At 40.0% G+C, this 14647-nt stretch overlaps 2 protein-coding genes across 4 annotated transcripts; both read right to left on the reverse strand.

Moving 5' to 3' along the window:
* Positions 1–696: 696 nt before the first annotated feature.
* On the reverse strand, positions 697–8486 carry serac1 (serine active site containing 1). 3 transcript variants are annotated; one of them, XM_078275098.1, is made up of 17 exons: positions 8325–8486; positions 7595–7695; positions 7387–7423; positions 7138–7280; positions 6611–6700; positions 4526–4657; positions 4309–4430; positions 3950–4078; positions 3709–3822; positions 3123–3285; positions 2603–2753; positions 2358–2499; positions 1992–2092; positions 1620–1717; positions 1285–1467; positions 1055–1198; positions 697–893 (listed from the first exon to the last, which is right to left on the reverse strand). In XM_078275098.1, exons 2-17 carry the CDS (start codon positions 7686–7688, stop codon positions 757–759), a joined length of 1980 nt encoding a protein of 659 aa, XP_078131224.1. In that variant the 5' UTR covers positions 7689–7695; positions 8325–8486; the 3' UTR covers positions 697–756. The 3 variants fall into 3 exon arrangements, with proteins under 3 accessions (XP_078131224.1, XP_078131225.1, XP_078131223.1); XM_078275099.1 differs by having other exon boundaries at positions 7595–7723; XM_078275097.1 differs by lacking the exon at positions 8325–8486 and adding an exon at positions 7782–8135.
* Positions 8487–8722: 236 nt separating this feature from the next.
* On the reverse strand, positions 8723–11638 carry myct1a (myc target 1a). The gene is made up of 2 exons (XM_078275246.1): positions 11288–11638; positions 8723–10362 (listed from the first exon to the last, which is right to left on the reverse strand). The coding sequence occupies exons 1-2, from the start codon at positions 11340–11342 to the stop codon at positions 9815–9817; spliced, it is 603 nt and encodes a 200-aa protein (XP_078131372.1). The 5' UTR covers positions 11343–11638; the 3' UTR covers positions 8723–9814.
* Between the last annotated feature and the right edge of the window lie 3009 nt (positions 11639–14647).

Raw genomic sequence — 14647 nt, forward strand, 5'->3', positions numbered from 1 at the left:
TCCAACTTCATACATTTATTCATTGCCAGCATTGCTATTGGCAATTTGGACTAAAAATCCATGGATATTTAAAACCAATTGCTTGATTAGTCCCATACAAATAATTCAAGCAACCTAAACTAATATCAATACAGGTCCATTTGAGGTAAAGTTCAGGAAGGAATATGTTTTGGCAGACAATAGGACTGTGATACGGTAGTTATAATAAAATACATATATTTAAAAAATAAAATCTTAAACCACTGTGGTCAAAAATACTCGAGTGGCAAAGACATGTCAGTGCATCTGTAAGTAAATATTGTATGAGCAATATGTGTCATATGGTAAAACAGTAAATCAAAGATGAAATGGAAAAAGTGACAGAAGATTAAAATCTAGAAAAAGAAATTCAATTATTTGAAGGTCAGAGTAGTAATTATGTTCTTTAAAAATGTGAACGATCTTAAAAAATCTGACTCACTAGAGAGAGACCAATCTAGGAGGATGGTTCTTTTTCATCACAACTTACAACTCTTCACAGAAATCCACCATTGAGTAAAATACAATTAATTTTCCTAATTATACTAACTATGATCAAATTAGTGGTTGTGTTTTTTGTGATCACATTTTTTTATTTTCTGAAAGGAGCAAGGACATGTTTATGTTAATGTAAACAAGGAGAGGCAGTTATGTTTCCATTTGGGGTTTTTTTGGGGGGATCAGTGCTCTCCCCCATTTCAAGTGTTTTATCAGTGTGTTTGTGTTCATATATTTCAGTCAGTGGCTGATATAGCTCTGCAGTGCTTCTAGGATGAACTGGAGGCTGCGCTTGTACAGAAACGAGTCCTTCTTCTCCGGCTTGCAGATGTTAAGATGATCTACGTCTACCTCGATGAGCTCCCCGATGCCGAGATCTGAAACCAAACCAGAGCAGGCTCAAGGTAACAGCTAAAAGGACAATATTACTGTCATATCTATCTCAGATCTATGCTCTTTTTGCTAATGCATTCATATTTAAGCTATACATCATATGTATACACATGTCTTATTTCCCATGTGCTTTAATGTTACATACTTGCTGACTGTGTTGGCACCACTAGTATCTTGATCATGGGACCAATGTTTGTCGGCAGCGTCTCTGCAAAGCTCAGCACCTTGATTTCCTTTTCTTTTGCCATGTTCAGGAAGTTCTCATTCAGGTTGCGCAGTGCTGGTGAGTCTTAAAAACACATGGACAACGTCTCACAATAGATATTGAACAATTTCTAACAGTCTTTGACCTCAGAATGAATTTTATTCACTTACCTTTACAAAGTTCTCTGACTTCTACAGAGGGAAAGAGGAGATATCTGACATTGACTGAGTACTCTGCCATAAAGGTGCCATGGTGTGGAACACTATAGAACATAATGCCCTTGGTGTTTTTTAAAAGTCCCTGCATATCTGGGTCCTCTGAGGCATCCAGCAGCATTTTCTTCACGAGCAATCCTGATGGAAAAACACAAGAGGATACAAACAGACAGTGAGCACAACTTTTGTGAGGTATGAAATAAAACTGAGCCATTTGTTTTTCATGATGCATTCAAGGGATTTGAGTACAAATCTAACATGCTTGTGGAAAGAAAGTTCCGACAGAATACCTCCCATGCTGTGGGCTACCCAGACCACAGGCCTCTCTCCAACTCCTGCCAGCTTTAACTTCTTTAGCAGCTCTCGACTTCTGTAGGCCAAGGACTTCCTGAAGAGACCAAAGCAAAGAATGAATCAACAGTTCATTTATTGAGAGTCTGTTGGAATTGTGCATAATGAATACTAGAACATTTGAGATAACAAAACATTTAATTTGACTAAGAATTGTAGCCTAATTAGCTTTAAATAGTCCTGATGTTGGATGAGCTGTGCAAAATATGAAGGTTATTACTACTAGTAAGGAACCAAAGTCACTTGCACAATCCTATAATATTTTATACCGAATCACCAGTGGACACATGAAGAAACCCCTGATTCCTCACCTCTGGTTCTCAGCGGGACATTTGGCCATCCAGTCACTGAGATGACTGTCATACTCAACAGATAGTACTCTCAGATTTGGACAATCAGCAGCCAACCATGACTGTCAATAAAAGAGGACACAATAACAGAGAACAACAACAGTTAGAGATGATTAATACCCTCAACATTATTCAAAATCTTTGTGAGACCTCACATTTTATTGAGCAAAAACTATTGAGTCTCCCCTAAAGCCAGACAGACCAATCCATAGTTGTTCCAAAGATTTCATTTAATTGTACATGTAGGGGGGAAAAAAACATGAAAAGACACTTCATGGTGATCCGTAATACTCCACAGTAATTAGAGGAATTAGGTGGATTTATCACCTTTGGCCAGCACTCTGTGTAGTCGTCCCTGCTTTCTGCTTCCTTCTCTTCCTCTAACATATTGCGGTCCTTCTGCCTCCATGTCTTAAAAGCTGCCCCGAGAATCCCATGGATGAAGAGTACGTCTGCTTTGATTGGCTGGCTGGAAATCAATACATAGTCAAATATTATTGTTGGTGTACATATGAAACGAAATTAATACTTTATAAATAATAATGTAACAGTAGAATTAATCGTTTTCCTACTTGCAACGTGTTTGTGGGTGGAGGATATAGACACCGTCTTGATATTTCTCTTTTACCATCTCCCTATCCAGGTTGGCCAGAGCGCGGGCTGCATGAGATGCCTGCATAACATGAGGAGACTGCATCATCTCAGCCAGGACAGATACCCAGCCTGAAGGTGTTACATAGTTAATGAAGAAAGAAAAAAAATAATATTGGATGTATTATAATCTGTTCTGTTTTTAATTAATACAATTGGGACAGAAAGTATTAAAAACAGAGAAAAAACAAACAACTGTGAACGAGTATGAATACTGTAAAGCATGTTTTGGTTGACTAACAGTTGATAGCTGTGTGGACAACATTAAAACATTTTTTTCCAAGACATTTGGATGATGAAGTCTTTGGAATAGTGAATATGTAATCTGTGGATGAAATAACATTGTATCCACACATACATTACATCATTGTCATTAAACCCAGTCAAGATTACACATAACCAGAACCCTCTATGGAATAATCAGATGAGTTGCAGACTTACCAGACTGGGTTATGGCCTGGTGAACACCTTCATTGAGTGCCAAATTTCCTATGATACGAACAATGTTCCTCTGAATCTTCAGGGAGTCTCTACGAAGCTGATAAACCCTCTGGAGGAGCTGCAGACCCCCGTTGGCAACTATGTGGTCACAGTGGCTCTGGACCTGCAGACATGATGTGTTTCAGTAAGTTCAGAACATTTATTCACCTTACTTAGCAATCAAAATCAACCGCAGTCCCCGCAGGAGTTATTCCACTGAGATTGTTGTTCAGGTATTCACCAAATTAACTGTTGAGATAAAAGTTGTTTGTGTTCAGAAAACTATGAAATTCAATTCAGTTCAGTGTGCAGTGGACACAATTAAAGCACTGTTCTATAAATACTTGCATGCTGCCAAGAGTGCCTCCAACCATGAAACCATGAAGAATCCACTGAATTTACTGAACTAAACAAAAGGTGGTTTGTGTTTTTATTGAGCGTGTTGGGGGACGATGCACAATATGTGCTGTTAAATGCACTTCTGTGTTGTGTTTAACAGATAATTGGAGTTAGATCATGTTTAGATGCGTCATATGGCCATCATTACCTTTGAGTGCTGTACCAATGCCTGTAGGCAGAAGGATTCCACCTTCTCAGAGGGAACAGAGGTGAGGCTCTGGGCGTAAGGCAGCCCATTACCTCCAAAACACCACAGACCACCCTGTGACATAGGAAGGTGTATGCATTAGTAAGAGGATTTAAATATTTGAATTTTCAACCTTTTTTTAACACTTCACAAAAGACTATGTAGAAGTGCATATGTGAGTCCATGTTTCCGTCTCAATTACCCGTTGTGCTGCCAAGGACTGAGTGCTCTCTCTGAGGGCCAGTGAGGTGAAGTACTGAACACATTTGTCCACCTCAGACTGAGGCAGAGATGCCAGCAGCTGCCTCAGTCCATCCTCTGCTGACAAACCCTGTGAAGAAGTCAACACACCTAGTTATCATCTTATATACCTGTGAGATTTAATTTAAAGCTAAGGTAAAGGATCAATAGTGATGAATATCTTGTGCAGAAAATATAAATATAAAAATGTATATCCCATTATGTTTAGTATAGAAACAAAGTCTGTGAATAAGTGTGCTTTGCAAGTAATAGAGATATCGAGGCATTCTACATAATAGACAGATCAACAGAGATACTTACATCCTCAAGGTCAGGCAGTGCAGGTGAGCGCAAGAAGAATCTAAGGTCTACCTGAGGAGTCCGGGCCAGGCCCACTGCTGTTCCTTGGTCTATAACCTGGGCTGCTGTCTGGTACTGGTAGTCTGAGTTATTGACAACAGGTATGAACAAATCCCACTTTACTTGTTGTATATACTGTAAGCCTGAAGTGATGCGCAACAATTTCTATGTATTTTACCGTGCCAGTGGTGATTTTCTGCAAGTTCCTGAATAGCTTGTAGTCTGATGGCTTTGTTGGCTGACCGTGTCCTCTTTAGTAAAACCCATAATGCCACCTCATGTGGGTCTGCATCTACGTGGCTGAAGTGCTCTAAGACATACAAATAGAGAGCATACTGACTGGCTGAACATTTCACAGAACAAAGTGGATACAGGGTACTACAAATACTCCTAAAAGGCACTGTGAAATTGCATTCCAACTATATCTACCATGACTAACTACTAGTATCTTTACAGCACCAATTTCATATTATTACAACAGCCAGGAAGTTACAAACCTTGTGGTCTCAAACCTTGTGTCATCAACTTGGCAGCTATTTATTTTTAAAAAGTCAAAAGTTAATTTATTAGATGTCTTACAGGTCTCGTATTTCTATAATGTTAAAGGGATACTTCACCGATTTAGCATTAAGCTTTGCATCAGTAGAAACACGGTAGTATTTTTGAATGCCCGTGCTTCCCTCCCTCATGTCCCCCTGACACCAGAGATCTCTGTATTGTGGGTCTGGAAAAAAATCTTCTGATGATGTAAAACGACGATTTTTACGTCATCGGAAGATTTTTTTTTTTGTCAGTCATCTTGAATCTTCGCTACTGGCTTCTCAGCAGAAAACTTTAGATAGATAGATAGATTTATTCATCCTGAAGGGAATTTTACAACAACAATTATGTGCATTCAAACTACCGCACACGTGTAGCACCGGGATACATTGGTACAGATCGGAGAATATGCAGGACACTTTATTACAGACGGAATACTTGACACAGCTTCGCCCGCCTGCTATGGAGATCAGCGGTGTTGCTCGATGCCTCTGGCCGGTAAAGGGACATCAACAGCGGGGAACGTTGAACGAGTGGAAAGCTAACGCTAGCCGGACACCCATTCCATCAATCCTGCTTGCAAGTGTCCGCTCATTAGACAACAAACTGGACTACATGCAACTTCAACGAAACTCCCAATGCGAGTTCAGAGACTGCTGTGTTTTTGTTGTTGTGGAAACATTGCTGTATCGGACTATCCAGCTACTAGGCCAGCTGCTCTGTTGCCGGGTAAGACTAGCTAATGGAGGTGGGCTGTGTTAACACGGACTGCCTGGTGCAGAAATGGGGTGCTTGTATCTTGTAACTAACTGCTGGTGGAGTTTGTGACCGTTAAATGCCAACCATTCTACATTCCACGCAAATTTACGGCTGTGTTTATACTCTATACTTTATACTATACTGTGTTTACAGCCCACCAAGCGCTAATGCTAGTAGCTATGTGTTAGCTGAACTTTACGGAGCCTATAATGTGTGTGCACTAAATGTAGCCTGTTTCGTATGTCGTTTTTATATAATGTTTTTATATATTTTAATTGTATAACCACTTGAGCCACGGTGAAACGTTGTTTCGTGTATATCGTTGAAATGACAATAAAACACATTTGAGTTGAGTTGACTGTCTCACTGTCTGTAAACGGTAGGCGTGGCTTGGGAGTAGACGCTAAAGCAGCGAAGCGAGTGCATTCTGGGATTTGGTGTCTTTCATCCACATGAGCCAAAAACATATTTTCTGGCTTTTCTCAGCCTAGAAGCCACCAATTTAAAAAAAAATAAAATAAAAAAAAATAAATCACATTTCTACTACATAAGTGACCCAATTTAAAGATATATTCATCTTTCCAATGGTGAAATATCCCTTTAAACAAGCTGTGTATTTACAATTAGAGTGATTAATACAGAGCTAATATAAGGTGGACAAAGTATTCATGTATATTACAGACAATTGCCAATATGCACATTAGTGCACAAACTATGAGACATTCAAAACAGGATGTGAATGTACAAGGCAGGTGTTTCCTTTTGCCTTAATGTGCACACCCCACATAAAAATGAGTGGGCAACTGTAGTTTTCTGAGAATAAATGTTTGTGCTTCTATTAGCAGCAACTTCTGCTTTCCAATCTTAGAAACATGAGGGCCAGTACTACGATCACACACTGTGCACTTTTAGTGTGATTTTCAGGTGAACTGGTACAGTATAATGATAACCTTTGGTTTCTTACCGTCTAGTGTTTGCAGGAAAACCCTAGATGATATTTCCAGAAACCGCTTTGCTGCTTTATGAAGTTCCCTCCTTGCTTTGTGTGTGAGCCCTAGACACATAGTGTAAAAAAAGTCAACCAAGGTAACAGAAGCCATTTAGTAATGGTTGCTAGTAGGCATCTCAGTATATAGGTTGGTAGTTGATCGTTTCCATTAAATAAGAGAAACTTGACCAGTGGAAGTGAGATCACCCAACAGACTGACCCGATTATTCAAGCAGGAAAGATAGTAGAGAGGGGAAGGAAGGAAAGACAGTTATGATAACAGACAAACTGGTCACCTGGACATGGCAAACTCAGTACGACTTTGTGCTCATACAAGAAAAAAGAAAAAAAGAAAGCCACTCAGCATATTCCTGATGTCACCCAGCTGTTCTGGGAAGTCCAAAAACAAAACATCTAAAACTAAAACGAAATCTCAAAATGGTCTTAATTCTTTTCAGTTTCCCCAGTTTAGCAATAAAGTCTAGATGGAAGACATTCAGTACCTGCAGTAAGGTTTTCCTTTTCATCTGAGGGAGTGGCTCTCAGATAGATGTAAGACTTGTATTTCTCCTGAAGAATGGCACTAGTGTCAATGGTCACAGCCTTGTTCAAGGCCACCACTTCATATGTGATCAAAAGACAGCCTCTGTAGAAAGGGAATGGATAAGATGAGGCCGTCTTTTCGCACATTGTTTTTACCATTGAAGACGACAAGGATTAAAATCTGTATGCGAAATACTGTAACGACTTACCCCGAGACAACGGCACCAGTTACTTTAGCAACCTTCCCTAAATGTCAGCAGAAAAATGAATCTATATTAGATAAAATTGGATAACGTTAAGGGTTTTAAGCTGTAACTTTACTCACAGAAGCATTAAGGTGGAATCCATGTAATTAGATATCGGAGATTGCAGACAATAAGCAGTATACACGTAGGCCAGTTATGTCTAATAACTTACTTAAATCTTTCCACTGAAGCACTTTCCTCACTCCAGGCGGCCCAGCTGTGCTCAGTCTCCGACAGCGGATTAAGCGTAGAGCTGCACCAGACATCCTCCGCCTGCATGTCACCCAGTATGTTTAGGATACTATAATCAGTCCACCACAGAGGAATAACAACTTATTTCAAGCACACTAGAAACTTACATATCATAGGGCCAGACGTGAGACCAATTATACTTTTGCTAAAACTAATTTAACGCAACGCACGTATAAACAGCGGTCTAGCAGTTAACACTACGTTACCTGGTGCACAATTACCCTGGTAATCCAGCTACAAGGCTCTAGCTAATTACCAAACAAGCAGCAGTATCAACATTAAACCAATGTGTGAACCAACTAACGTTAGAGTAAACTAACTAATGTAAGACATAAACTCATTCACAAGTCCTCTTACTAACTGCTGTTCACTTGGAATAACTGCCACCTCAACTGTCAGTCATTCAGTTTGATGTCACACTAAAGCAAGCTGTGTGACACTCATAAACACTAAAAGAACACTAAAGTTATACTGTAACAACGGGTCAAGCTACGTTACCCGTTAGCTAACACTAACTAACTAAGATTAGCTTTTGGCTAACGTTTCACTTTTAGGGCTTTCCGCCAGTTTACTAACAGTTAACTACCCAGCTAGCCGATTACGGTAACCATTTTCGTGCCGTTTCATTTTCATTATTAAACAGACATTACCTTATTTATAGAGGACTACCGTGATGTTCTTGACTGCAGCGCCCGGCCCGGACCGTTGTTCATAAACACTTGTCTCACAAATAACACGTCATCAAACGCGAGCAGATTTTTAAATAGTAACAGAAAGATACTGAACGTATGCAGTAATAATTTGTGTGTTGCGTTATTATTTAGATGTACTCAACATGCAATAAAATATCTGTGAGGATGTGTTTTTGCTGTTAGGAGGGCGGGTCATCTTTTTGTCCTGTACCAAACTTTATTGTGGTTTACCATTTCCCCCATCAGGAAATAGTAGTCAGACTGGACATAAAAATAATCTGTCAAATATCTGTCAGTAAAAACACCTGCAGTCCATTACAACAATCATACAACAAATACAAACTATTGTAAAGATTATGATGTTCAAAGAAAGATGTTGATGCCAGATGCTAGTTTGTAGTGTTTTTTAAAATAAGGTAGTTCCTTTATTGTCCCCACAAATGGACACCACAATCTCACCACAATCTCAAAATACAATCAAAATTTTGTCTAGCACAGTCAACTAAAACTGCACTGGTTGACTTGGGTTGTAATATTTTACAGGTGTGCATGTTATTATGTCCATATACTGTGTAGCATTGCCCAGCAAACACCCTACAGACCACAGTTGTTATGCTTTTGATTCTAGCTTTTATTGCATTCATTTATGAGCAAAGTTCAGTAAATTACACTCAAATATAAAATACAAAAACTTCTGACACATAATGCCAAACTTTCTCAAGCTCACACATACTGTACTTGCAAACTCAGGCACACTAAATGCCACACACCCCCACATACCACAGCTCTGTAAAAACATGTGTGAGACAGCAATTAAAACATCAAATGAGATAAAGGCTGTCCCCACCAGGTTTTGCATAGAAACACAATTATTAAATACAAGTTAACAAACACACACACACACACACACACACACACACACACACACACACACACACATTGTCTTCCTTTGGGGTACACATACACAACCATGCTCTCTTTTGCATAGTGATTATGATCAGCAGGGACAAAGGAGAAATGCCCAGTCATCAGTATGTATTTGTAGATTTTTGCCTTGTCTAAACTAAACAAAGATTCTGTGCAAGCATACATTAGTGTCAATCACCACTAATTACAGACTGCTAATTTTCAAGACAAATCATCTCTGTTCATAAGCAGCCATTGCCACATTGCTGAGCGTGTGAACGGACTGTTTTAAAATATTTTTCCTCAATATTTATTAATAAAGGATGAAAGGCAATTATGCTTATGTGAACACTAGATATATATTAACAAACCAAAAGACATACAAAACTGATGGCTGCAGGACACATAATTGACCTTGATGTCTTTGCTGGCTCCACTCTGCTCCACCTGGTCATATAAAGCAGTACAGATTTAGTCCAATATCATTTGTAAATCCATTTACAACTCTCTCTCATCTAGTTAGAGTCAGCCTGGTGCTCTGTTCAGGTGCATGTTTCCTGATAAGCTCTAATAATGCTCTCATAAGCTGGAGGTGGGGTCTGTGTAGCATGGAAACCCCTCAGGCCATTGTTCCCCCAAAACGACTCCGGTCTGGGTGGGGTGGCAGCTGGCTGGGCTGCTGTTTGAGCTGATCTAGTTGACGTGGTCAGAGTTGGTGTACGGGGCAGCGTTGTCTGGCTCCCCTCCTCTGCCTCCCTTGCGATTTGGCTGCACTGGAGGAGAGGGTGGAAGGTGGAAGCCCTGAAGCTGGATTTGTGCCCCAGTGGGTCGAGGTGATCTGGGGAGGAAGTCTGGCGGTGGAAGCTGAAAGCAGCACTGACCAAACTGTTGTTGCTGCGCCGGTCATAGCTGCTGTTGCGGTTAAAGCCTGGGCGGTTGCGGGAAGACGTGCGTGATTGGCGAGGAGGGCGGTGGGTGATGCTGGCCGAGCCTGCTCTGCGTCGGGACATCCAGGTCAAGATCACGTAAACCAAGGCCCCCAAGACCAGGCCCACCGCCATGGACACACAGAAAGCAATGATCAAAGGGACTGTGAAGAGAGAAACGTATCCAAATTATATTTTAACATCTGTGCTTCAATGTATTTTTGATGGATCCTTCACAAACACCTTCCATATATTTGGGTTCTACTTCTACTTTTATCTCCTCTGCTCAATTCACTTATTTACTCTTCAGGTTCACTGTGAGGGACAAGAGTTTAATAATAGTTATGTACAGTACATGCAGTACAATCTAAATACACTTTAAAAGCAGTCTTTTTTTATCATTATTCTCTGAGAATGGAAGGAATTTTAATTAGAATATATGCGTTTATCAAGATAACAAAAAACATTTGTTTGTTAGAAATGGAGGATTGCTAACAGTGTCCTGCAAGATGATGCCCCTTTGACAAAATTTCTTCTTTCATGTTTACCAGAGCAACACACTGACTGAATTTCATTTCCACAAAAAAAGCACTGACTTTTTGCTCATTGCTTCTTTGCCTTGGAAGCAGTAGTAGTGCCCATATAAGCGTGCTTGAGAGAAGAGAGAGAATGCAGTGGCTAAGACAATTCACGTTGGACTTCTGCCAGGTAAAACGAATCAATTTCCTTTCAATACAGTTCAGCATTAAAAAGACTGAACCCACTTTGCTACTAGCCCATTTTTCCATGGCAGTTTTTTTTTCTCTAACTTTGGGGAAAGGAGACACTGGTCAAAAGTCATCTGGAAATGACATTTGGGAAAACTGAGGAAAGAAACACTACGAAAACATGTCCAGAACTTATAGATTTGGAGTGAGACGCAAAAGGTAATTTGTTAGATGAAATAATCTACAAAAGGAATCAAGTCCACATATTGAATCTATCCCAGAGGTGATTAAAGCTTGAATTCCTGAGGGAACAACAGTGCCGATCAGAGAGACCACATGAAAAAGACCAGCTAAAAGAGAAGGGAAGTTAAAAAAAACTCACCAGCATCAAAAGATTGAAGTATTTCCAGAAAGAGATTTGTGTTGTTCTCTGCCATGACTTCTTGGAGAAGAAGAGAGACTGATACTCAATTCAGTCTGTCTTTTACTCTCTCTTCTTTTCCCTTCTTCTCTTCTTCTGTCAATTCTTGCCTGTCTCTCTTTTCTTCTGATGGGTTTTCCTGTCTTTCTGTCTCCCCTCTTTCCTGTTTCTCACTTTCTCCCCCTCTCGTCCCTTGCTCACTTTTTCTCAGTCAGTATGTCTGTCTCCCTCAGAGGGAGACTCAGCCCAGAGGCACACAGAACTGGCGGCTAACTCTGGCAGTCGTCTTGTTTATGGAAGCGGAAAACTACACTGTCGCGTTTCCTGCTTTCCTGCTTGAAATTAGCAACAGGAGTGGCTTATCTATCTGGGACAGAGATCCTGGAGGTGGGGAGACGGGGTGTTGCTATAATCACTTCCTCTCCCATCATTTCCTTCAGGTTGATTAATGTAAAATGGTATCACCCCAGCGCCGTAAGACTCAGTACTCCACCATAGGAAAGTCCACCACATTCACCAATATGTTTGTTTCTTTCAGAAATGATAAATATTTCAATATCTCTCATATTTTTTCTTACACCGCAGAGACCACAGGCGACAGTTTTGCCGTAAGCCGCACTGGCAGTTACAGGCCTGAAATGTGTGTTGAAGACAAAACCACAGCTGGAATGGATGGTGGCAATACTGTAAGTGCTTTTAATACTTGGTTGTAATGATGCAAAACAATTATACTTCTCTGATGTATTTTTAAACTGTGTGATATCTGCCTTTTCTATTTCCCAGTGTATTTGTTAGTAAGCTCAGTCTTTCCACAGTGTCTGCCAGGTCAGCGGTGCCTACATTGGACGTCTGTTTTTTTCAGTTGGAGAGAACCAGTAAAAACATTGTAAGTTTGATAAGATAGAAAAGCAGCACATCTACTCTTTCAATGCACCAACATATTTTCTTACTTTCACAAAACGGGATACAGTGAATGAAAATGAAGCTCTTCATTTTACTCGTGCTTGATCCCACATGCAGCATTGTTTTATTCCCCTCCAAGCCAAATCTGCAAGGTCATCATTACAGTCAAAGGGAAGGATGCTAGTAGTAGTATTGGTATGCATCTAATGTAGACCAGCCTCATTTTCCCCATCAGCTTTGCAGAGTTAATTAATAAACCATCCTTCACCTTAAATTCAACCTTAACATGAATCAACTCAAGCTGTTAATCCTGTCCAGTAAAAAAGAAAAATGCTTAGATTTTGACACATAATCTTTGCGTGTATTATGCTAGGAAGTTGACAACCTTCAGCCTTCAGAGAGAGAGAGAGAGAGAGAGAATAGCACGACCAAAGTCTGAACTTCCTTTAATTGTTGGCTCTTCTGTAAAACCTGTCCAAAATAACAAGCAAACACCCCTGTGAAATAGTATCCGTGGCCATTGTGTTCTGTTGTAGAGTAATGGGAGCATAATGGGCTCAAAGGTGGAGACATTCTTTGAGTTTTACAGCTAAAGTTCATGGCCTTTTTAAAATGTCATTGGGCAGGGGGGTGGGGGGGTGGGGGGGGGATGTGTAATGAAGCTTTCTTTAAGGAATTCAAGGATGTAGGCAGCACAGAAGGATATATTTAGGAGTTTCTAAATTTGTAGATTTGATGAATCAATATTTTATTATAATCTCTTAAACAGTAGCTTTTATTAATGTGCCATTCCAGGACAGCACTTATATACCACTTATAAGTGATATATTATGGAGTGTTTATTTTCTACAGTTAATACCACCCTGGTCATTAATATTTGGATGTAAAGAGACTATCCCGACCACCAGGGAGTGGTAGTCTCCATTATGTGTTCCTTCTATTCCCTCCTTGACCAGTAGATGGAGTAATACTCCAGGAAACCTCATCTCATGTGTCCTGAAAGCATCAGGGACTAAAGACGTAGACTAGCCTGTTTAAATAGTCCAAATGAAAAAAACATCCAGCTTATCTAATCAAACTGTACTTTTCCACAGAAATAATGTAGGAGCTAAGGTAACATCTCATACACTCATCCCACAGTTTTGACTTCACATACATTCTGCATTGAGGCATGGCCTGCTATGACACAAGACAGTGATTCAACATCTAGTTTTTGCAAGATTCGCAGTTTTTCTCATAGAAAACAATGGAAAGGAAATTGGAGAGTTATACAAGCGCTACACACATCAGTGTAACTAATTTAACATCGTAAGTATAAAGAATTGATCCCTTTGTTTGAGGGGAAAATCTACATTAAATTGCTTATTTAAACAGATAGTTTTGCAGTACGTAAAAATAGAGTAACAGAACAGTATTTCTTACTTGCATTATGTTGATTATGACATGCAGGTTGACAACAAACTTTCTAATGAGATTTTACAAAACTGCTGACAATGCATGAAAGAGATTACCACACTGGCGGTCTTGGTCCCAGCTCTCTGCCTGTGCAATGATTAGATAAGAAAACGGATAATAACTGGGAAGACTCTGGCTATACTATAGGAAGATTTCCTATTGAACCCTGTGCTTTGTCTGTGCTCTCTGCTCCCCTCTGTTGCAGCAGAGTCTGCTCTCTCTTTTGCTGAATCTCTTTGGTCCTGAGGGGCTCTGGACGGTAGAGGTCACCCCCAGCGTAAAAATTTAGGAATCAGCAGTCCGTCCCTGCCGCAGAGGAGCCGGCCAATCCAACTAAATCCCACAATTTATCACACTGGCAAGTCAAACAGCTGATTCTGACAACGTAACTATAAAATGGTTAGAGTTTTATATATATTTATTAGGATGAAGTACTGATTTAGTTGTTACTGATTGGGTTGAGGTTAGATAACCAAGGTAATTGATTTTCCCCTGGACAGTTGCTATTGGGTAGGCATTTAATTTAGATGGGTTATATTTATTTCTGTCCTGTACATGGCATATTCTGGCCATAACATGTTGTCATTTTATATTGACAACAGATAAACTTGAGTATAGAATTTATTATTTAGCTTTGCCAATAATACCCTATAAACACAGTTTCCTGCTTTTGGGAATGAGAGTTTTTCACGTTCAACAATTCCACAATCCCCCCCCCCATCATGTTTACTTAGTCACTGTAGACAGGCGGTACACAGCAGAGCTTCAAAGGGGAGACTAGACAGTACAGAGATCAAGAAATCTGGACTCACAGACAGACTGTGGAGAGATGATCTGTTGTCCTGCAGATTCACGTCCATAAAACTAACCTCCTTCACCTGCTCCTAATGCCACCAGTTTATTAATAAAAACCCATTCAATAAATTAATCCTAGAAGCAGATTGCACTACACTGTCATCAAAG

The sequence above is a fragment of the Sander vitreus genome, chromosome 18 (genome assembly GCF_031162955.1).
Source record: "Sander vitreus isolate 19-12246 chromosome 18, sanVit1, whole genome shotgun sequence".
Taxonomy (NCBI): Eukaryota; Metazoa; Chordata; class Actinopteri; order Perciformes; family Percidae; genus Sander; species Sander vitreus.